Consider the following 24,363-nt stretch of genomic DNA (forward strand, 5'->3'; position numbering starts at 1 on the left):
ACCGAGTAGATGGAGAACTCCCTGATCCGGGTGTCATAAAGTGTGCGATCCCAATTACCTGCACTGATAGAAGTCAACGAAGAGATCACCCTTGTAATGGAGATACACGCCTTAACCAAGTCAGCTTTGCAAATGACATTGTCATGTTTTACAAGAGCACGACTGAACTAGGAAACATGCTGAGGATAACTGATGAAGAGTTTACTTGGTTTGGGCTAACAATTTCCATAGCGAAAACAAAGACAATGTGTTTCAATGTTACACAAAAGGAAAAAGATCTGAGGTCCAAATTCTGTTCCGCTCTAATAATAAACCATGTACCCGTGATATATGGAAAAACTGCGAAAAACTTACAGGCCTTTCTTCTATTCAACTCCAACAGGAAATCCAAGATAAGTCAAGGTTCCTGCCTCTGGTGGAGTGAAACCTTGGCACCCAACCCGCTGAAGCAGTGGAAGGGGAAAATTGATGATGATGATGGCCCTATCTCCGGACAAAATGATAAGTATATCTTGGTTTTTGACTCAACAAAAGGTGACAAATGCTCACATACATAATCTTGTGGTGCATATTGGTTCTACAAAACAAAAAGATGCCTTAAGGCAGGGTTGTCAAACTCATTTTAGTTTAGGGGCCAAATATGGACCACTTCGATTGCAAGTGCGTTACAGAAAAATGAGAAATTTCAGCATTATTGTGCCGTAGTTTGCACTTCCACGCTTAACTGATATATAAAGTAAGGAATCAACAAAATTTAAGCAAATTATGTGCAGATATTGGTCCCTACAGGATCTTCACTTTAAATTTTCTTCATTTTCCGACCAATTTGTATTTAATTTAGGGGTATTTTGCGGAATAATATAAGGAAAATTACAAGATTTTGAAAAAATTGAGAGTTCTTTCAACAACTTGAGATTAAAAATAACTGCCATCACATGATATAAGCATTGGAAAACTGTGAGTCCTGCAAATATTGTAGAGTTTTATGGAATTTGTGTATTTGGAGGGGCTGAGTTATCTACAACTGAATAGGTTGGTCATTTTTGTTATCTCTCATTTTTACTGTCTTCTTCTTCAGGACAAATTGGATGCTCTAAAGCACGTGTCAAACTCAAGTCTCGGGGGCCAAATCTGGCCCTTCAGAGCATCCGACTTGGCCCACAGGGGAAAGTAAAAATGACAGAGACAACATGAATCATTGTGTAAATTACCAAATAATTCAGTTGTGAATTGTTGTTGAAAGAACTCTAAAGTTATTCCATAATGCTCCACTTTCCCTAATTATTCCACAAAATATCTCCAGATTAAATAAAAATTCAGAAGTGAAGAGCGCTAAGGTTATGTTTTACCCTCCGTTTGTGTGTGTGTCTATCTGTCTGTTAACAAGATAACTTAACAAGCTATAAATGGATTTGGATGAAAATTTCAGGAAAATTGATAAATGGTGATGTTCTGGCTACTAAAAGAAAATATATAGATATATCCCATTCATTTCCCCATCCACACTGTGGAACTTGTGATGACGTCAAAGGGTTTCTCAGAGTCAACAAGCTCAATGTTGACAGGTAGTCATGGTAATCCTGAGTTTACCATGTTACCGTGACCGGAGCGTATTAGCTGAGCTTGAGCTGCTTGGCGGAGGTCTGCGCTCTCCGAGTGCTTTTCTATTTTTTTATTACAATTTGTGAATAAAATTCAACAACAAAACTTTCCAAATGATTTTTTTCTGAGCTGGACAAAAATTATGTCTTCAATCTGAAACTTTTAAAAACAAAAAAAACTTAAACCAAAGCTCGTTTTGAAGAATTAAATGAAGGGATGAAGACGATGTAAAAGTTTGGTTCAGCTTTATTCAAATATACATTTTGATTTTCACACACACGCACGCGCGCACACACATTTTTAAAAAAATGTGTCAGAAAACCAACAACAACAGAGAAATCCCACAGGGTTTTTAAAAAAAAATAGCAAAAAAGTTCTTTTTACACTTGGACGTAACAACAGTGGACACTTTTCTCTTTAACATGAGGTCTCAAAGCTACAGTGAGTGCTATTAGAAAAACTCATATCACAGTAGTTCAAATAAAATGGCTTTTTTTTTTCTTTTTTTTAAAAATAAATAAACAGTTGCGGAAAAAATTAAGCATTTATTGTTTTTTTTTTTTTTTTTGCAAAATGTCCTGACAGTGCATTTCAGCTTCTTCATAGTAGAAAAGAAAAAAAAAAAATATGGTGGACAACAGCAGCTGTTTTTCCTTATAGCTTAGAAGGAAAATTAAAAAAAAAAATAGGGGGGGGGGGGGGTCTAAAACACAGAAACACACACACAATCTCAACCTGAACATGTTCGCACTATAAAACACGCTTTCGGTTTTCTTTTACATCCAACATCTAGCTAGCGTTACTTTTCCTACTTCATCCCTGAATAGGTTGCTTTCACGTGACGTCACATTGATGCGTCGCGAGAGCGCAAAATTTAGATGGAGGGCAGGAAGTGAAGTAGCTTGAGAATCTGCCTTCAGAAATAATCAAAATGTCCATGTTTTGTGTAGTTTGCGGCTGCTCCAATCGTTCTAACCAAGAAAAGGAAAAGAGATTTTATACAGTGCAGAAGATTGTCGTTTACAAAGGTGAGAAATGTAAAAAGCTCACAGAACAACGCCATGAAAAGTGGTTTTTAAACCTACATCTGCGGCCGGGATGAGCAGTCTGCTGATGCCTGTGTCTGTAGTGACCACTTTGTCAGAAGTGATTTTGTGATTGTGTTCATAATAGCATTAGGTTGTCGTTAAATGCTCATTTACTATATAATTTACCTCGTTTCTTTCACCCCTGCTGCACACACTGTGCGCACAGTAAAAGCTGAAAACCCAAATGCTATTTCACTACATGTCATAAAGTACTTTTCAGTAGTAGCATATATGTATGTGACAAACAAACCTCTTGTATCCTTGACCGTCAAGCTAACGTCGTCGTTAAGATGTTTTGAAAGTTTGTTTACATTATAGCCGTTACTGCTAGCTGCTAGCATTTTAACATATATAATAATATAAGAACAAACACTCACCCTGGCGAAGACCAAACCATAATCATGTTTGGTGTAGTAGGATGTCTGAAGGACCAGATAGTTGGTGATATCAACAGCCTCGATGGTCGGCAAATCTTTAGATTCTGTCGAAAACTCACTCATCTTCATGAGATACAAGTCACGCCCAACATATTTGTTAATTAATTGTTTGTATCTTTGTCTTGAAACAGAATCTAAATCAGTAAAATACGGACTCTCTGCAAGGGTTTCCTCCATAGGGGTATTCTCCATTTTTACTTCCTGCCCTCTGTCTGAAATCGCACCTCCTTCGCGCGTCATCATAATCACGTGACTGAAACCCAGCTATTCTGACACTGCCTCTCACTCACTCTCCCGAAAATCCCACTTTTTGGATGTATTTCAGTGACGTTGAACAGAGAACACGTTGGCAGTTTGAGGAAGGGGAAGTTATAATGAATGTTTCAGAGGCAGAGCAGAAACAGCAGGAGGAGGAACGACATACAGAAAACGGATGAAACTCTCCCAGAGTTCACTGTGGCTGGTGGAGGGAGAGAGAGTCGGGTGGGGGGGTTTACAGAGGAAAGAGAGACAAAAGGAAGGTCACGGAAGGAGAGAAAGGAAGGGTGAGCAGCAATTTGATTGGAGAAATTAGTTTAGTCTCTCAAAAATCTACTTTACACAAGTGTTCGTTTTTTGCTCCCGATTGAGAAGCTCAGAACTTCTTGGGCCCCCAGGCCGACGCATGCTTGGGGGCCACGCTGGTCCCAAACGTGGGGAAATCCTCCGCGCTGCTCATGTCAGGAGCCTGTGATGGAGAGATGTAAAAACACAGAGTGCAAGGAAATATTGAAGATCACGTGCACCATTAAAACTGCTGGAGAAGAAAACCTTGTATTAGATAAATCCATAGTATAGGCCTCACAGATACAGTAAAAAAATCAAAGGTAATTTGCTCTAAACCAGTGGTTTCCAAACTTCTCAGTCCGTACCCCTTCAGACACTGACCCTAGCTACCCCCTACTCTTGCACACAAAAACATAATAATGTAATGTCATATACAATGTAGCCCTACTGTGTGATATTTGGATATTTAAGGGAAACTATGGACTAGAATTTCATGATGAACTGGTGAATTGAAACATTATTAATAAATAAATAAATAAATAAATAAATTAAAAAAAGGATGTTACGTAAAAGATGCACGATATGTGATAACGCCCCCATCTGTGGGGCCCCTCTGTGTGGTGAGCATGAAACATGAAGCTCTAGTAGTCCATAGTTTCCCTTAAATATGCAAATATCACACAAACAGAAGATGTAATTTTAAAATGGAAAAATGCTACTTGTCTGGTTTTTGATTTTTCTGTATTTCTGATTTGGTTTTAAGTCAGTAAAACAAAATACCCACACTGTTTATTTGTTATTTCGATTTGGTTTTAAAACGGAATAACCAAAGAACTTAGGCTACATGGATTAATTTGTCTGTGAATTTGACCTATTCTGTAGAAAACACCTTATTCAGAATTATCACTTGTTTGCTTTATTAAATGAATTAGTTTACTTTTTCAGTGAGAAACAAATCTCTTTTCTTGGAAAAAGAAATCTACCATTTGTTGATTGAACATATACTGGTGATACAACATATTAATCACCCTGAAACTGTGAAATACAACTCATGATAACTTTAATGAGAAGACTGAGAGGATGAAGAGAACTGAATTTCATATTTGCTTGATTATTTCTCTGTCTGACGCTGCATGAGGGGGCTCTGCATTTGACTCCTCGCTAATGCTAATGTCCATGGCCATGCTAGTAGCTCAGCTATCCACAAGTGTAGCGCTGCTATCATGGTCCACCGTACACCTTGAATATATCATTGCTAACGATGGCAGGACCAGTGGTAACAGTCCACGTGGAAGGACATTTGTCTTATTCATTTTAATCCATTTGCTGTGCACAATGGAATGAGCAATAGTTAAAATTGCCACTCAAAACCATAAACAAAACTTTTCTGGGGAAAACACAAAAAAAACACCTTGGGGTGAACACTTCTATGCATCCGACTACGGGACTTCACATCCCACAATGCAATGTGCGAAACTATATCATGAAACCGATTGCTGGCAGTGGAGCTGTGGGAAATTTAGACCTTTTTTTATTTGAGCAAATGATCTACGAGGCTTACTCTAATAAATTATTATCATCTCCAGCAGCTTTAATATAAATCTTGGTTAATTGTGAGTCATTTCCCACCTTGTTCCCTCCTGCATTCCATGGGGCGTCCCGCACCACAAAGCCCTTGGCTGGGCCCCCGCTGCTATCATCCAGGCTTCCTGCACCGCCTCCCCCACCATAGCGGGACGGAGGCTTCATGTAGGCAGCCAGGGTCTCCGTCTCTGTCACACTGAGCATCTGCCATGAAGGAAAATAGCTGATCTCAGGGGCCTCATTTATAAAACTGTGCGTAGGGAAGATCACTTCAGCTGGCGTACGCTAAAATACAGGAAATGCATATGCAAAACATAAGCTTTTGGATTTATAACACGCCCTGCGCCTGTTTCCATTTATAAATCCTACTCAACTCTAATTTCAACTTTTTCAACCATTTTAAAACACAAAAACTTTCTTCGACATTTTTATTTTCAACTTTGTTTAGATTGTTTCAGGTCCTTCAACCTAATTCAACAATTTTCATCATTACTTCTGCATTATTTCACAGAGGGTTCATTGGCTAGGCTAACACTAGGCTAGCACTAAAGCTGGGAAAATGCTAAGCTATTGTTAGGGTAATGCTTAGCTAATGCTAGGTTAATGCTAGGCTAATGCTAATGCTAGCTGATGCTAAACTTAGGTTAATGCTAATGCTAGATAATGCTAATATTAATACTAGCTAATGCTAATGTTAATGCTAGGCTAGTGCTAATGCAGTGTTCAACGACGTGGGCCAGCACCTGCATCCTCACTTGCATTTTCTTCAGGAAATGCAAATATTCTAGTTATTAATATACATTATTATTGATATAAAACTGTATCACTCACTCCCTGCGGTGTCAGTATAATATTTTTCCTCCTCCTTTGTTTTTGCAAATATATCCTTCATATGTGATATGTGCTGTGAAATGTGTAATATTCGATTATTTCACTCAAATGTATTAATTTCACAGCTGTCTTTATGCTTCTCCTGTTGGGGTTGGAGTTTCCCGTTTCTCTAGGTTTTGTGTGTGCGGCAGGGTCAGAGCTGCCGTGGAGGTGTGCACATTCCAAGTTTGTTTTTAATAAATCCCAAATTTTGCTTACAAACGTTGCACTTCTTTTATTTGGACTAGCGTTGTCATCTCTAAAGCTGCACTCACATATTCCTCCTCCAGGTTGAGCAGGTGGTCGATGGCGTTGTCCACGGTCTCTGGAAGCCCCGTCACCGTCACCTTGTCAGGCTCGTCCGATCCAGGCTGAGGGAACCTGATGTCCACCTGGAGGAGGTTTTGGATGACAAGGCACAGTTAGTGTCACAGCAGAGACCAATGAGGAAACTAGTCCTGACCTTAAACTCCTCCATCAGCTTCCTAATGGCTTTCCCTCGTGCGCCGATGATGCGAGCGTGGGTCCTCGGGTCCAGGTGGATGTCCTGGCTCACCATCTCCTGCAGCTCGGCCACCAGCTGCTGGATGGCCTGGCGTGCCTCCTCCACGTTCTGCTCATACCCCGAGATGACGATCAGATCCTGCAGAGGAGGTACACATTCAAAATGGAGAAGCAGGATTAAAGGGGAGGGCTTTTTGGAACCCATCAGTCTGTGTCCATCCATAAAGTCAGCAAAATGATGGTCCATTGTTTTATGAATCTGTGATAACCACATTTATTTATTTATCTGAATAATATCCACTGTTATCCAGGAAGTTTATTAGTATTTGCGTTATAGTATAAAGTCACCTTAAAGGTGTAAATCCTTGTTTTAATCAGAAATAAAATGGGTTAAAAGTGAATGTGGTGAAATGGGACTTTTAAAACTCTCAGAAATTGGTTAAAAGTTGACATTAAAAGTGGTAAAAAAAAAAAAACACAGAGAAAAAGTGGTAAAAAGGGTTCAAATATCAATATTGGAATAATTAGTTTAAACTGGTAAATAATGGGTTAAATTGGCAAAAATAAACATGACATATGGTGAAAAGAGGTTAAAAGTGACAATAATGGGTCAACAAATGCAACATTAGGTGTGAAAAGGGATTATAAGTGCCAAAAATGTCTTGAAGGTGGAAAGAATTTGCTAAAAAAAAGGTGAGAAGTGGCATAAATGGGAGTAATGTAGCAATAATGCATTAAAAGGAGCAAAAAATATGACAAGAAAAAGTGATAGGTTAAATAGGTTAAAATATGGCAAGTTTGGTATGGTTGCAGAAAAAATGGGTAAAAATAAGCAAAAATTGGCTCAAATTGTTAAAAAAATATTCTTAGTTTCTTAAAGGCATCTGGCGACCCCCTCCAAATGTCTCACGAGAACCCCTGCTCTGACGGACACACACACACCTGCTGCTCGTCTCCTTTGTCGGGGAATTGAATGCTGACATCGTGGTCCTTTCTGATCTGAGAGATGACGGCTCCTTTACGACCAATGATCTTGGGATGAAACTTTGGATCTACAGACATGGTGACCTTGAAACTTCGGAGGGCCTGAGGGGATCATGAGGAAAAAACAATAATAGTTTATAATCGTATCAAAGCCAGAGTGAATCCTAGTGTTGGTGTTCGTTAGTACCCGGTCCTCCTGCTCCGCCTGCAGCTCTTTGACTCTCTCCTGCAGACCGTGTCTCGCTCGCTCCACGTTGGCCACCAACCCCGTCACTTTGATCACATCCAGCTGCCTCTCAGGCTGCGGCACCCAGATGTTCACCTGCACAAAAAAACACATCAATCCAAGAACTAAATTAGGTATTAACAATTATTACGGGTACCTTGACTAGTCAGGTTGTTCTGTGTAACTCCAATAAACAGAAGACGTGCCCATTCTTTAAACGAAACAACTTAAAATTATGTATACGAATAATTTTACTCCTTGAGATACAATCGATGGGGAGCAGACATTATTATACGGGGGTTGATTTAGGGCCAGTGTTTTGCTTTAACTCTCACTACCATTAATATTCCTCTTTAATTATGTTTTTGTTACACTTTTCTCCAAATTTTCTTTTAATGTTTTTTTATTTATTACTATATACTGTATATATATATCCTGTGCTGTTTCTAAATTACTATGCTACAAGTTTTTATCATCATTATTATTATTAGTGTTGCTTTTTTTTTATTGAAGTCATCTTTTTTGTATTTGGACCATATTATGGGTAGTACATTTGTGTCTTTTTTTTATTTAATCAAAAAAGAAAACATTTCAATCAAAGAAAAAAAGGGTTTGAGCGCAAAAAATTAAGTATGAACACTTACTTTGAAAATTTTTTTTTGGATCGAAATCTTTTATTTTTTTAATTTGAACAATAAAGACAAATGTACTCCCTATATTATGATCTATATACAAAAAAGATGACTTCAATTAAAAAAAAAAAACGCAATTATTTTTTTTAATTTTTGCATTTTAACACTTTTTTTCTTTGATTGAAAATGTTGTTTTTGATTGAAGGGATTTTTCTTTTGATTGAATTTTTTGTTTTTTTATCGATTGAATAATGAAGACACAAATCTTGAATCCTGAATAACACAAGGATTTGAGTAGGAGCTACAGTTGACTGAAGTTGTTACTTATGACGCCTCACAGGACGACAAACAGCAGCATTTGTGTATAATGTGCGTCATTAACTGTGCCTTCCTGAGGAGCAGTTTTGTCTCTCTGGTATTATCCATTATCTTTTTATAAAGCTTGTAATTAACGTTCCCTACAGGTACCAATCACATTATTTTTTATGTGTAGGCAGAAGCTTTTTGCCACTAGATGACACTAGAATATCAGCTGACCTCGTATTCCTCCATCATCTTCCTGATCCCGCTGCCCTTTTGCCCGATTATGTAGCGATGCAGCTCATAAGACACCTCCATGTCTTCTGTTATGGGTACCAGCGCCTAAAGAGAACACATGGGCGTTAAAAAACAGGGAAAAAATAAGTATAAATATATATTAAAAAAAATAGAAACTTTCCTATGGACGACCAAAGCTGCCAAAATTTAAATTAAATGAATAAACAAATAAACATGAAAAATTTTAAAAAAGCAAAATTGAAGATGAAACACAAATAATAAGAATAAGAAATACAAAAGTTAAAATATGAATACAAATATAAAAACATCACTGAATAAATAAATGCAAAGAAATATGCAAAAATTAAAAAAATAAAAATAAATAAAAGTGGAAATAATTTTATGTTTTACTTTTACTAATTTATTGTATACATATAAAAATAAAGACAAAACAAAAATAAGATAATTTTTTATATGTATAAAATAAATGATTAAATAAATAAAACTAAAAAAAATAATATTTGTATTTTATTTTTTATTTTCACCTCTATTATTAGATATATATATATATATATATATATATATATTTTTTTTTGTTAATTTAGTTTTTTTTGCACTTATATTTATTTATTAGTATTTAATTTTCTATTTTTCCTTTTTGATATTTTCACATTTATGTAGTTATTGGCAAGTTTGGTCCTCCTCACTTTCCAGTTTTCTAGGTTTAAAAGAACTGAACATCTTACCAGTAGAGCAGCTTTAGCCAGTTCACACTTCTCTGCCCGTCCAGAAATGGTGATCAGGTCACACTTGCGAGGGATAAACTCTGCGTCAGGGCTGACGTCACCGTTCTCATGAGGCGACGCCTCATGACCTGATAGTTCACAACAAAAAACAGATAAAACAGATGCAAACACTCTATGGCAGGGGTGAGAAACATTTTAGTTCAGGGGCCGAATACGGACCAGTTTAATCTCAAGTGAGCCGCAGATTATAGGTGAAAAAAAATTGCAATTTCATCATTAGTTTGCACTTCCACGTATAATAATATTTAAAGTATGTAAGGCACCGACAATATCCAACCAATAAGTGACGGATATCAATCCCTGTAGGATCTTCACTTCATTTTGTAATTTTCAATTTGAGGAGATCTTGGGGAATCATTTGAGGAAAATTGTAGGATTTTGGAATAACTGAGAGTATTTACAACAATTTGAGATTAAAAATGACTGCCATCATCACTCTTACACATGTTTTGGTCCTGGCCTACACCTAGACAGGTTTTGGAGACTGATACTCTCAATGTTTAAAAAAAAATCCACTCCTATAACAGCAATTTTTGTGGTCACAGCACCTGAGGTCATATCTCAGTCGTCATGTAAAAACTATGGTCGCTTTTGGTTCTCTTTTGGCACGTTGACTGATAGTGTTTAAATGGAAGGAAAAACATCCCCCAACTTTTAAATCATGAGTAAATGAGAAAATATGATACACCACACACCAAATGTTATACCATCTGGCAACCTTTTATAATGTCTATAGAAAAAAATCTAAATTGAAACATCATTGATGTTCATGTCTTTGTTTGTGTGTGTATAATGGCAAAAGAAACAATAAAAAGACCTTGACAAAAATAAATAAGACTGCCATCATGTGTTATAAGCGTAAAAAAACTCAAAACTGTGAGCCCTGGGAAAAAATGTGCAGTTTCATTGAATTTGTGTATTTGGAGGGACAGTTGGTGATTTACACAGTGAGTCATGTTTTCGCTGTCATTGGGAGCTTTAAAGGGCCGGATTTGGCCCCGGGGCCTTGAGTTTCATACACGTGCTCAATGGCCTGTTAATGACCAAAGATAACATGTGTGTGTAAAATACCCAAGCGTACCTGACATAAATATATTTGTTTTGACACAAGCTACAGTGTTGTGTTGGGTTTGTAACCTGCGGCGCTGTTGTCTTCTCTCTCTGGGAACTTGATTTGGACCTCGTGTTCCCTGGTGATGTGCTGGATTCTGCATCCTTTGGGTCCCATGATGGCGCGGTGGTAACGCTGAGGGATGGCCACCTCCACGCACACCTGGGACTCCTGCTCGAGGGTGGAGAGAAGAGGAGAAAACGAGACGACAGTGCGTTAGTGAAAGACATGAAAACCATGTCCCAGAGTTTATTGACAGTAAAATCCTGGCCCTCGTACCAGGTCTTCAATGATCTCCTGGATTTGTTTCTTGGCAGCGTCCACACAGTCCTTCGCTCCCTTCAGGGTGACACGCTGGCTGTTGGCTCCGGTCCGAGGGAAACTAACGGCTACTCCTCCGTACTCCTCCGCCAGCTCCCGCAGCACCTGACCTCTCCGGCACACAAAGTGACGATGATGACGAACGTCCACAACCATGCTGTCCTCCACTACATCATCCTGTCAGAGAGAAGAGTCAATAGATTACGACAGATTATCAAAAACGAAAGCAGTCGTTTTGTTTTTGTTGTTTTTTTTTTACCAGGTTTTTGACCAGACTCTCCAGCTCCAGCTGAGCCTGACGAACAGCTTCCTCCTTCCCAACGATGGTGATCAGCTCCTGTTCCGTGTCATCAGCCGATGGAAAGATGATTCTGGCTCCCGTTCGGTCCCGCACACGGCGAATGTTGGCCCCTCCCCGACCAATCAGGAATTTGTGGTACTCAGGTTTAGCCTGCAGCTCAGCGGTGAAGTTGTTGACTTGCTGAAAAGCGTTCGAAGAAAGCAGCGGAAAAAAAACAATGAATGTGAGCGTGTGTTTAATGGTTGATTCCCCGTTTGAATTTTTTGTTTTTTTACAAAAGATCACCTTTTTTTTTTTTTCTTTGTTCTGTTTTTCTTAGGGTCACATTAAAATAAGATAAAAAATCTGGGCACTGCAAGATTAAAGTCGTATTATTTTGAGAATTTAGTCGTAATTTTATGAGAATAAAGTAGAATCTTAATAAAATTGTAATTTTACGAGATTAAAGTGATAATATTTCAAGATTAAAGTCATAATATTTTGAGAATTTAGTCGCAATTTTATGAGAATAAAGTAGAATCTTTGTAAAATTGTAATTTTATGAGATTAAAGTGATATTTCAAGATTAAAGTCGTAATATTTTGAGAATTAAGTCGTGATTTCATGAGAATTAAGTCGTATCTTAATGAAAATGTAATTCTATAAGGGCCACATTAAAATAAAAAGAAATCAGAGTTCTACAAGGTTAAAGTGATAATATTTTGAGAATGAAGTCGTAATTTTATGAGAATAAATAAGTATTTTAATAAAATCCTAATTTTATGAGATTAAAGTCATAGTAATTCAATATTAAAGTGATAATAATTTGAGAATGAAGTCGTAATTTTATGTGAATAATGTAGTATATTAATACAATTGTAATTTTATGAGATTAAAGTGATAATATTTCAAGATTAAAGTTGTAATATTTTGAGAATTTAGTCATAATATTTTGAAAATTAAGTCGTAATTTTATGAGAATAAAGTCGTATTTTAATAAAATCGTAATTTTATGAGATTAAAGTCAAAATATTTTAAGATTAAAGTCATAATATTTTAAGATTAAAGTCATAATATTTCGAGATTAAAGTCGTAATATTTCTGGAATTAATTGTATTAATCATAATTGTCCATTTAGTTAATTTTATTGGATTTTGTATTTGTTATTGGTGAAGAATGGGGGTAGGACTTCTTCATATCCCTTGTCAAACAAGTCAAATGTGTATTTTATTGAAATTGGATTTTTAAAATTGTTTTAACGGAGATTTCTGTTATTTTTTCCATTTGTTCTTCCATTTTCAGCTATTTCTAATCATTTGAATGAATAAATAAATCCACCTTTTCTTCAGCTAGCTGCAGCAACTGTTTCTTGGCCTTTTCCACTTCTCCAGCAGGTCCTCGAATCGTCACTTTGTCTGAACCTGAGCCCTCAGAAGGGAAGTGGATGTGGACTCCTCCACAGTCCTCCATTATGGAGCGCACCAGGCAGCCTTTGGAGCCAATCAGTGAGTTGTGAAGCTTTGCTGGGATGGAAACCTCCGTCTCTTTAATGTTGGCCTGAAATCATAGAGGGAGTGGAACTTAAACGTTTATCTAATCCACACGAAACGTCTGCAAAATGATGTCGACATATTGAGCCAGATGAGCTCAAAACTTCTCCACCCAAAGTTAGTCAACAACAATAATGCAATTATAATTCCAGCAACATTCTTCTTTTTGAATAATATGTCATTTTTTCATTTATTCAGACAATTGTTCCTGAGGAAATCCATTTTGATCTCCTGACAACTGCCAGTCTTTGTCAGAGGCGTCTGCTGGTGGCTTTGATGTTTACTTTGAAGTTTCCTTGACTTCCACAAAGACTTGCAGTCGTCAATCCAAACATGTCAAGAGATCAAAGTGGATTTCCTGAGGAGCAGTTGTCTGAATGAATGAAACCATAACATATTATTCAAAAAGAAGACAAAAATAATTTTGCTGGAATTATTACGCGGAAATCAAGGAAACTTCAAAGGGAAACATCAAAGCGATCAGCAGACGTCTCTGAAAAAGACTGGCAGTTGTCAGTTGAAACATGTCAGGAGATCAAAGTGGATAATAATATAATAAATGAAACCTTAACATAATAATGAAATAATATGCAAAAAACGTGAGAAAACAACCCTTGCCTCTGACTTCTCTAAACTTTCTGAGCGTTAAGTCTTGATTACATTGTTTTCTCACCAGTTCTCTCTGAATGGCCAGGATTCGTTCCCTGGCAGCTTCACAGTTGATCTTCTTGCCCATGATCACAATCATCTCAGAGTTGCTGTTCTCAGTCGGCAGATCGATTTTGGTGTTCGTTTCCTCACGAATCTGGTGTGAATTATGACATTATGATATTTATTTTTCTGTGCACGAGAGGTACATTTCATAGCAGCAAGCAAAAGTGACTTGTGTGGCATTGATCTTTTACTGTGCTCAAAAATATCTATCTAGGAATAATGGAATTATTAGTAAAGTCGAGTATTTATTAACACAAAAAACTTTACACACCATCTACTTTACCATGATCCTACCATATCTGTCTTACTGTGTTGAAATCTGGGTAAATACTTACAAATAAAATCTACAAAATATCTGCACTTCACAAAAAAAAAAAAAAAAAAAAAGAGATTCAAAAGTGTTGAATTTTGTTGATATAATTAAAGTTACAAACAGCACTTGTGTTGTATAAAGCAGTGTGAAAAAGAATGTGGAGTAAGACTGCCTCGATTAAGGCTGCACAATTAATTGATATATAATCGAAATCAGATTATTTATTGAGGGGGATTTTTAAAAATTCAAAATCAAAAAATTGATTTTCCCGTTTAATCGCATGTAATCATGGCACGAGTCTCTCTCTTTACAAACTGTTTAAAAACAAGTTTCAACCAAGTCTTTTTTAAATGTGAATTTTGTGTGAGTTTTTTTCCTAATGCAACGTTCTCTTTTCAAAAATGCTGAGGGATTGATTTTTGGTTGGACAGGTTGTTATTTTATCAAACCCACATGGGGTTTAACATTCTTTGTTAAGGCTTTGCAGTTGCAATTCAAAAGGGAAAAAAAAATCGGAATCGGAATCGAAAATCAAGTTTTTAAAGTAAAAAATTGCGATTTTTGAGCTACAATTGTGTAGCCTTGGCCTTGATCTAACATTAAAAATCAACAACAGGAAAACTTTTAGATCACAACACAAACAAAAAACGTGTTACTTCAATTTTACAAACGATAAAAATGGATTACATTTCTTATGGACAATATGGAAGATTTAAGGCACACATAGGCAACTGACGGCCCGGGGGCCATATGCGGCCCTCAGTCTAATTTTATGCGGCTCCCAAAGTAAATGTAGAAAACAACAGAAAAATAAAACAAACAAAACAAGAGCAAGAATACATTAAAAAAATACAAAGAATTACAACATTGCAGGAAAATACAGTAAAAGACAAGAGAAAAACAGAAAATACTCCAAAAACACAAAACTATTACAAAAATGAACAAAATGAAAAAAAAATACACAAAATTAATCAGAAAAATAAACAAAATTACAGAAAATGACAACAAAAGGACACGAAAAGACAAGAAAAAAACTCTGCAAAACCACAGTACTAACAAACAGGCAAAACAGCAACAGAAATACACAAAAATTACACAAAAAAAAAATGCAAAGGGACTACGGAAAAATGCACAAAATGCTTCACAATGAGTAAGACAACAACAAAAATACACAGAATGACAGAAAAACACACAAAATTGCTCTAAAAATGTTTTGTTTTTCCTGTGTTAATGCTAAGATCGCTCATTATTCTAATGCTGACATGAATGTTGATCATGTGGCCCTCTGATCAAACAAACACATTTTTGTGGCCCCGCAGTGATAAAAGTTGTCTACCTCTGATTTAAGGTTTTATTGTTGCCATAAAAATGGAAATTTAGTTGTGAATTGTGGTTTGCCTCAGCATTATATATATATATATATATATATATATATATAAAATTATTATTCTTTTGACACTATGGCGAAGGGACAGAACTAGATAAGTTTTGCTTCATTCTGTCCCTTCTCCCTACTATAGATGCGCGTTGACAAGACATAAATGTGTATGTGCACATTTGGATGATTATTAATGTTTAACATGCATAATGCATATAAAATGTCTCGACCCTGATGGGTTCTATTTTTTCAGTTCTACTTTATTTTAGAGTTTGACATAAATAAAAATCAAATCAAACTAAATGGTAAAGTGTTTGTGTTTAGATATAGAGATACATAGAAGCTTTGTTGTCATTGAACTGATACAATACAACAAAATCTTGTTGACAGCAGAAAGATTAAAATACTGTAAAAAAATATATATATATGTGGTCATAAATAGAAGTAAATAGTAATAAATAAAAACTAAAAATAAATCTAATATCTCCATTTCCATCCAAACTCACCTTTTTGATATTTGCGCCGCCTTTACCGATAATGTTTTTATGAAACTGCTTGAAGATTGGTACAGAGAGGGAGAAGCTATTCTCAATCTGCAAAAAAACAAACAAAACAAACCCAGTCGAGTCATGACGTGTAGGAAAACACCAGTGTGAGAAAGTCGTTTTAAAAAGGTCGACTTTTACCAGGTCTGCAATGATTTTCTGCAGGAACTTCACACATTTCTCTACTTCGTTCTTTGGTCCTCTCAGCTGAACGATGTCACTCTTTTGTGACGGGTCGGGAAAATTGATGATGACCTGTTAATCAGGTGATGCTGAGTCAGTGAAAGTTGTTTTACAGAAAGGACAATAGAAGGAGAAAAAAAAACCCCTGAGAGAGAAAACATTCACCTCAGGAAACTTGTCCCGAACTTCTTTGATCTTTTCTCCTTTCTGTCCGATGATGGTCCGATGAAACTTCTGCTCAACGATCAGGTCTTTAGTGCGCTCGTTCTCCTTCAGACACAAATAAAATGCGTCAACACATGAGGATGACGCGCTTTTCTGATGGATGGATGACCCCGACTCACCATTCTGTGAACCATCTCGATCAGCTCTCTGCGGGCGAGCTGCACTCCTTTGGGGTCGCCCTCGATCCGCACCAGCCCGCTTCGCTCCGAGTCCTGAGGGATTCGTACCGACACTTTATACTGTTCTTTGATCCGGTTGACTGCACGGAGAGTGGAAGAGGAAAAGGAAGAGAAAGATTGTTTTAGCACAAATTCTCGCACAGACCGTTCACTTTTAAGATCAGACGTAGGTTTGGTTGATGTGAATTATTATTCATTAATTGTTTTTATACATCATTATACTAAATATCCTTACATTCAATAGTCCAAATATTAATTTTCCATATACCAAATACATCCTAACACAAAATAATTCAAACAAGTCAGCCAACTTTTTTTGAGGTCTACTTTCTGTGACAAGAACAAAAAGTTTCAAAACATCGACCCGATGTAACGAACAAAAGCAGCTTTATGTAAGCGACAAGACAATCAGATATAACAACCTCAGGAACAGTCGGTTTATCACTGAAGACAGTTTGAGACTAAGTGCAAAAATATAAAAAATTAACAAATACTAAACTTAAAGCAGAACTAAGTAACTTGCGCTTAGCGCTCCCCCTAAAAGTGCAATCACACCGAACACGATTGTAGCGCTGCAGTCACTTCCATCGCCCCTGATGTGTCGCTTGCACATAGTGGTGCTTTTTGGTCACACCATCACTTCATCGCTCCAGTGACGCGATCACCAGGGAACTGTGTGTGTGTGTGTGTGTGTGTGTGTGTGTTGAGCCGGTGACAGGGTAGAGAGAAAGAGAGAGGGGGTTGATCACTTCTTTTCCTTCTTGCTCCGCTTTTACGGTTTAAATGATCAACTTACGGCGATATTAAAGGATGAGTTCACTCAGAATGTGTTATGATCAGTAGTTACTGTGGTTTTCAAGAAGTTAACTGTCAGGTCTAAATACGTTAAGACCACTGAGATTGCTCGACTGAATATAGTTTAACAAAACACTCAGGTTAGGCACCCTAAGGTTTCTATGAGAGTCCCCAAGGAGGAGTGGAGTAAGACTAGCTGCAGCCAGGAGAGACCTCAAAACAAGAGACACAGACACTGGACTCAGTTTGTAAGCTCTGAAGAGATGCTTCAGTGCTGGGTGTTTTTATTAGTTACAGAGATAAGAGTCAAGGACAGATGTGAACTGCACCCAGATCATCTTACAACAGACTGGGTGGGGTGAAACAGACATGTTTTGCAAACACACATTCTTATAAGGCTGTGCTAGTGTGCATCTAAACTGATAATAACGTGACAGTTAGTTAAAACAGGTGTGTATTAGATAATAACGTGACAGTTAGTTAAAACAAGTGACACAAGCTGAAGCATATCTTACATTAACCACTTTAATTTTCCCGCGAGAAATTGAGGAAGTTGTACAACCCTACGCTGCAGCCGTCTGCACTGAAGCGGAAAGGAGCAGGGAGGGGCTGCAGCCTCCGCTCTACAGACAGTGAAGGACGAGAGAGTTGTCGCTTGAAGTCGCTTAAAAAGTTTAGATTTTTCAACTTTAAATTACACAAGTTGTCGCTTGAGGGGAAATAACTTGAGGTTGCGTCATTTACATTGATTTTAATGTAATGAAGTCACTTCAGTCACGTTCGGTGTGAACGCACTTTAAAGGTCTCTTTTGATTATGTCACTGTCGTAAAAACTCCGCCCGCCCAGCTACATGCGCACCTTTGCTCTCCCAAGACGGTAGCAACTGATCACTATAAAATCCTAATACAACAGTGGCACTAATGGTGCTTTCACACATATAGTCCCATGTGACCGTGTGAACAGTATGAGAAAGAAAGACAAGTAAAATAAATGAATGATGTGGGAGTAATATGGAAGGGAGTGCGGAAATGTGTGTGATGTGTTTGTTTGAGTGCTGACAAAACAGCTCTGAAAATGAATGAAAGGATATTTGTGTGTGTGCTGCCTGATGGAGCGCTGGGTTGAGACTGTGTGTGCATGCCTGTTGCATGGAGTAGCTTTGTTCCTTGGACAAAGGTCTTTTCTGCCTTTTTTTTTGCTGGCTCCACCATGATATAAGTCTGAGAAAGGTGAATTTGTAGACAACAGTGTGCAGCTACGTGGCTGGTCATAATCTAGCATTAGTTTGTATTGGGCTGCCGTAAAGCAGTACGTCTTGCCACCGGTCGGAGGCAGGGAAAGTTGCAAGTGCGGTTTTCTGGCCAGAGACAGCAGGGGTAGATGAAAGACCCCCCAATTACCCCATAAACACTGGTATTACCCTCACAGGGACTACGAGAAGGATTTATTAAGGTAAAAGAGTTACTTAGTTCTGCTATAAAACACCTTAAACAACTCATATACATCAAAAAAGCACACACATTAGAGCCCTCAATGATAAATAATAAATCAATTAACAATCATATAAGTAATTTGCATTACTTTAAATGTTTTGACTCTGACAATCAGAAATGTGTTACGTAACATAACAGAAGAAGACACATGACAGAAACCATGTTGCAGGCCAAAGGGAGGACGGACACGGACGCAAACAATGTCTCACGCATTCAGAACGGGGGCCCACTCCAGACCACAGCTGAGTTAGATGAGTGCTTGTTTTCCTATTGACTTGATATTCTTGTCGATTCATTCTGTTCATTTAAAATGTGTGAATAAACTGTTGACTGCTTCAACTGTCTCTCAGAATGCTTCTCAGGTTTGAACAACTAGAGTAACTTCACTCTATTCTAACAGTTTATTATACCAGATGTATGGATAGCACGAAGAAGCTTAAAAAAATGGATGAGTGATGGAAAAAAATGTGGAAAAATCAATGATTGATTAAAAAAAAAACTGAAAGAGACGTTTGTTGCCACGGCAGAAAGCAGGAAAACTTACTGTTGGCTCCGTTCTTTCCGATAAGATGTCGGTGGAAACGCTGATCAATGATTACTTCAGTGTAGTCCATTCTCACCAACTGGATGCAGATGGAGAAAAAGAAAAACATTAGTCACTGTTATTACAAACAACAACAACAACTATGTGATGCTTCAACAAAACCAAAACATGTCAAATCAGCAGCTTCGTCTGTCCTTGGTGTTTTCATCCTCACGATTAGAGCCGTTAAAAAAAAGGAAATGATCTGGGTTTATTACAGTATTTGTTAATTAAATTAAAAAATACTCTATTTCAGACCTAAACACCAAACAAGAGATAAAAATGCCCAAAATTTATATGATTAAAAGTATCTAAAAACACCAAAGATCGCAGTCCAAACAAATCCGACGTTGCACACCTTTGAACCAAGCAGCAGCCATGTTGAAAGTCTCAGGTCAATCTGAGCCTGATTTGCAGAGATATTTGAGGAACAGACAGACTTACCGCCTCGTTACCGTCATGAAAAAAGGGGCGTCGACGAAATAATTTCATCATCATTGACAAAAACAACACTGCCCTCAGCAGGGTCCTTGAGGGTGCATGGGAGTTGTCCCAACCAGTCAACATGTGCTTTGTGGACTTGGAGAAGGCATTTGACCGTGTCCCTGCCTCGAGGATTCCTGTCGGGGGGGTTCTCTGTGAGTATAGGGTATCAGACCCCATAATATGGGCCTTCCGTTTCCTATACCCTGTACCGTTTCCTGTACCAAGCTCTGAGACCGGTAGGTCAGCACTGTCGGCATTAAGTCGAACTCGTTTCCAGTGAGGGTTGGACTCCGCTAAGGCTGCCCTTTGTCACAGATTCTGTTTATCATTTTCATGGGCAGAAATTCTAGACACAGCCAGGGCGTAGAGGGGCTCTCATTTGGTGGTGTCAGGATTGGGTAACTGCTTTTTGCAGATGATGTGGTCCTGTTGGCTCCATCAGGCCATGACCTTCAGCTCTCACTGGATCGTTTTGCCGGGTAGTGTGAAGCCTCCCTGGTGAGGTGTTCAGGACAGAACCGTTTTTTTTTAACAGCAATGGCGGTTCACAATAGTTCCCGGAAGTGAGCAGTTGACTACTGCAGTGCAATGGAGCTAGAGCGGAGTAGACAGTTTGTGATGCACTTTTGAATTTTCTCCACATACACTTTTTAAGTTTTTGGTTGAAAAACTTTCTTTATGCCCTGACAGAAATTAAGATCTTATGTGCTCTGAAAAAAGAACGAAGAAAATCTGTCAACTGTAGCAGCTGTAAACCTGAGACGAGCCGTCAGGGAAGCTACATTCAAAATCATGCTAGCTTCTGAAAATCACCAACCCTTGCTTTAAATAATCATATTGGATATCATTACTATTATTATTATCAGCGTATCTAAACCCATTAACGTGTGCATCAAAGCATGTCATTGGATTATTATAATTATTCACATATATTGTATATACCCATACATGACAGAGTACTGTATAAATATTGTAAATCAATGCAGTTATTGACGACAAATTACCAAAAATCCCAGTTATGTCTCTTGGAATCATTGGATTTGACTTGCCCGCCAATAACTTCTGGGAACTATTTGAGTCTACATGAACCATGTGACGGTCAAGCATTTCGAACTTCCGTTGTCCCAACGCTCTCTCTAAACGGCACTGGTTAAGGGCACGTCCCTCGAGAAGGAGACCTCGAGGAAGACCCAGGACACACTGGAGAGACTATCGTAATTTCTGGTCTGTAAAGCGCACTGTTTTATTGTCCGCATTACAATAATTTAGCAATTTTCTAAGAAAAATCCACACAAATGCTGCAGCCTAACATAGGCCGCACCCTATAATAATAATAATAATACTGCATCAGTTTTATATAGCGCTATATCATAGACACTCAAAGACGCTTTACAGAATTAAGGCATTCTTTCACTCCACACTTAGTGGTGGCAAACTACTGTTGTAGCCACAGCTGCCCTGGGGCAGACTGACGGAAGCGAGGCTGCCATAGTGCGCCATCGGACCCTCTGACCACCACCAACACTCACTCACACACTACGTTCATACTAGGCAATGTAGCTGAAGTGCCTTGCCCAAGGACCACAATGACAGATACCACTGTAGCGACTGCCACCCCACTGTGGCACCTGGAATTCTCAGTGGTCTCCATTCAACTACTAACCAGGCCCAGAGCTGCTTAGCTTCCAAGATCTAACGGGATCAGGCAATGACGGGCTGATGATTCAGTCAACTCGGTAATTCAGAATGGGCAAGTAGGCGTGCTGCTGTATTCAAGTTAGGTTGCAGGGAAATATCCGCGTTTGAACTGATAAGTTTCCTTTACTACATGAAGTCTCCTCCTCACTGCCCCACGTCTACATATCAGTCCATTTACAGCTTTTCATGGTCACTTTTTACTAGAACTAGACTGATACACCACTTCATCCGCTCTTCTTACCGTGACGTACCGCAGAGCGATCACAGCGAGTCGGACTCTGAGTCAGAATTTGGACGCGATCGCTTCTGAACAAATCCAACATGGTGATCTGGAAACTTAATGCTGTTATGCTACTATTACAAACTGGCTGACTTTTACTGTAGATGGAGCGGAGATCAGAACAGTCTGGATACAGCCTGTATCCAGGCTGTTCTGATCCTCCTTACAGAAGCGTCTCCATCAGCCTCAGAGTCCAAAGCACCGATCAATGCTCAACAACTTTATGCTGTTTATTCTTCTATTACAAACTGGCTGACTTTTACTGCATCCACTCTGCTGCTGCTGCTGCTGCTGCAGAGGTCGCTCTCTCTCTATCTCTCTCCACGTCTCTGCTATGATGAGGCAGTGTGCATCATGACAAAATGAGAGATCAGAATGATTCATTGCGAGCAAGAATGATTTAATTTCATTGTTCCAGCTGGTCTAATGTGACGGAGCTCAATTTTGTGGCGGCATGAAGCTTATAAAACTGGGAAAAAGCCACAATTTAGCTGCGTCATTGTTTAAGCCGGAGGGTTCAAAGCGTGAGAAAAAAGTTTATTATAGAAATTACATTGCGACCGTGGCTCAGGTGGTAGTGGGTCGTCTTCTGATCAAGAGGTTGGGGGTTCGATCCCAGTACCTGACTATGTGTCGAAGTGTCCTTGGGCAAGACACTGAACCCTAAGTTGCTCCCAGTGGTCGACTAGCGCCTCACACACCAGTCCTGTCCCACTGGTGTGTGAATGTGAGAGTACCATTTACATTATGTCTCTCTATGTCTGCTAAAGATGCTGCCACAACAACCCGATTCAGATAAGCAGTAGAAGATGGATGGATGTTACAGTATTTGTTTATCAAATTTAAAATTGTAATTTACTCTGATAAACAGAAAAAAAAATGATAATCAGAAAAGCAGAAGAAAAAAACCCCCCAAAAAACAAACCACAAAAAGTAATTATTAAAAAAAAAAAATGTTTTTTTTTCCATTTTTTTTTTTTTTCTCGAGTGAATGCAAAACACTTCCATAGGACTGTGGAGATGATCATGAATGTGTTTTCTAAATAGCTGGACTTTTACTGACCAGTTCCTTGATGATTTCTTGTATCTGGGCCTGAGCCTGCTCCACCTCCTCTGTTGGACCCTCTAGACTGATGCGCTCCTCGCCGTCTGTGAACTCTATGTGAACCTGTGCAGTCGCACGCACGCACACGCGCACACACACGCGCACACGCGCACACACACACACACACACACACACACACACACACACACACACACACACGTTTCTTATAGTGGCACTGTTCAGCACAAAGTTTAGTCCCGCGCTACAAAGCTCTACTCCTGCAGATTAAAGAGGCAAAGTGTGAATTATTAATCTCCTGACCCGTGGTAGCTGCTGTGTAATACGACCAATGTTCTGTCCTTTCTTGCCGATGATGAAGCGGTGCAGCCAGGCTGGAGCGGTCACCTCTACCACCATCACGCTCTTCGCCTAAAAGAAAGTCACTGTAGCATCACTAAACAGCTGGATGTTTCTTCAGAGCTCCTCAGCTTTTCCTCACCTTAGCGTAGACCTGTGTAAGAGCGGGTCCCAGTTTGTCCGGCTCCCCTCTCAGGATGATGGTTTCAGAGCTGGAGTCCAGAGGAGGCATCTCCACGGACACCCCTGTGGTCTCCAGGATCTCCTGCAGGGTGTTTCCCTTTGGTCCTATGATGTACTTATGCTGGGACTTCTTCACTTCCACAGATATGGTGGTGGTCTTTCTCTTCTGTTGAGGAAACAAATGCAAGAAGTGAATAAACAGAAGAGGAGAGAAGATTCGAGCACAGGAGGAGAACAAAGATGGAGGAAGAAGGTCTTACAGCAGGGTTTTTCAACCTTGGGGTCCTGACCCCGTGTGGGGTCCCCTAAAAATAAAATGGGGTCGCCTGAAATTTCTATTAATACTAAAATAAAATAAAATGCTGATTAGAATTACATTTTTAATTAAATATTTATTTTGCACAGTTAAAAAAACAATACATAATAGAACAGAAATAGATACAAAGCGCCAGAGGGGGCAGAATGCTCAAAGAGCTTAAAAATAATTATAATTCTTTTTCAAATTAAAATACCACAAACAATCTCAAACAACTGTATTCTATACTTTCACTTTCTGAAATATAAATCTAGCTCAAAAAGAATGCAGCATAAAGAATTAATCAAAATTTGATTATGATTTCGATTATTACACTCAAAAACACTACAAAAATAACAAAGGAAAAAATAACTAGAAAAAAGGTTCTGCTGTGGTTCATCCAATTTTCAGGTTCTTCTGTCACTAATTTTGGGTTTATTTAATTTGTTTGCCCTCTGTTTATTGTCAAATGAAATCATCAGCTTGTCCAAAAAACAGATCAGACAATAAACTCCATGAAATTCTTTCCAAA

At 38.4% G+C, this 24,363-nt stretch overlaps 1 protein-coding gene across 1 annotated transcript in view; it reads right to left on the reverse strand.

Annotated features, from left to right (window-relative positions):
* Window positions 1-1,836: 1,836 nt before the first annotated feature.
* The window catches only part of hdlbpb (high density lipoprotein binding protein b), a 32,494-nt gene continuing 9,967 nt past the window's right edge, over window positions 1,837-24,363 (reverse strand). The window contains exons 8-28 of the mRNA XM_028474874.1: window positions 23,496-23,702; window positions 23,318-23,425; window positions 23,015-23,119; window positions 19,449-19,527; window positions 16,556-16,695; window positions 16,377-16,481; window positions 16,170-16,283; window positions 15,990-16,076; window positions 13,752-13,883; window positions 12,867-13,085; window positions 11,508-11,729; window positions 11,207-11,425; window positions 10,954-11,098; window positions 9,757-9,884; window positions 9,011-9,115; window positions 7,803-7,937; window positions 7,574-7,717; window positions 6,591-6,770; window positions 6,403-6,519; window positions 5,303-5,461; window positions 1,837-3,854 (exon numbers count right to left, since the gene is read on the reverse strand). Of these exons, the coding sequence (XP_028330675.1) occupies window positions 3,762-3,854; window positions 5,303-5,461; window positions 6,403-6,519; window positions 6,591-6,770; window positions 7,574-7,717; window positions 7,803-7,937; window positions 9,011-9,115; window positions 9,757-9,884; window positions 10,954-11,098; window positions 11,207-11,425; window positions 11,508-11,729; window positions 12,867-13,085; window positions 13,752-13,883; window positions 15,990-16,076; window positions 16,170-16,283; window positions 16,377-16,481; window positions 16,556-16,695; window positions 19,449-19,527; window positions 23,015-23,119; window positions 23,318-23,425; window positions 23,496-23,702 (2,943 nt within the window). The 3' untranslated portion in view covers window positions 1,837-3,761. The remainder of the gene's footprint in view (window positions 3,855-5,302; window positions 5,462-6,402; window positions 6,520-6,590; window positions 6,771-7,573; window positions 7,718-7,802; window positions 7,938-9,010; window positions 9,116-9,756; window positions 9,885-10,953; window positions 11,099-11,206; window positions 11,426-11,507; window positions 11,730-12,866; window positions 13,086-13,751; window positions 13,884-15,989; window positions 16,077-16,169; window positions 16,284-16,376; window positions 16,482-16,555; window positions 16,696-19,448; window positions 19,528-23,014; window positions 23,120-23,317; window positions 23,426-23,495; window positions 23,703-24,363) is intronic.

Source organism: Gouania willdenowi, chromosome 18 (assembly GCF_900634775.1).
Source record: "Gouania willdenowi chromosome 18, fGouWil2.1, whole genome shotgun sequence".
NCBI lineage: Eukaryota > Metazoa > Chordata > Actinopteri > Blenniiformes > Gobiesocidae > Gouania > Gouania willdenowi.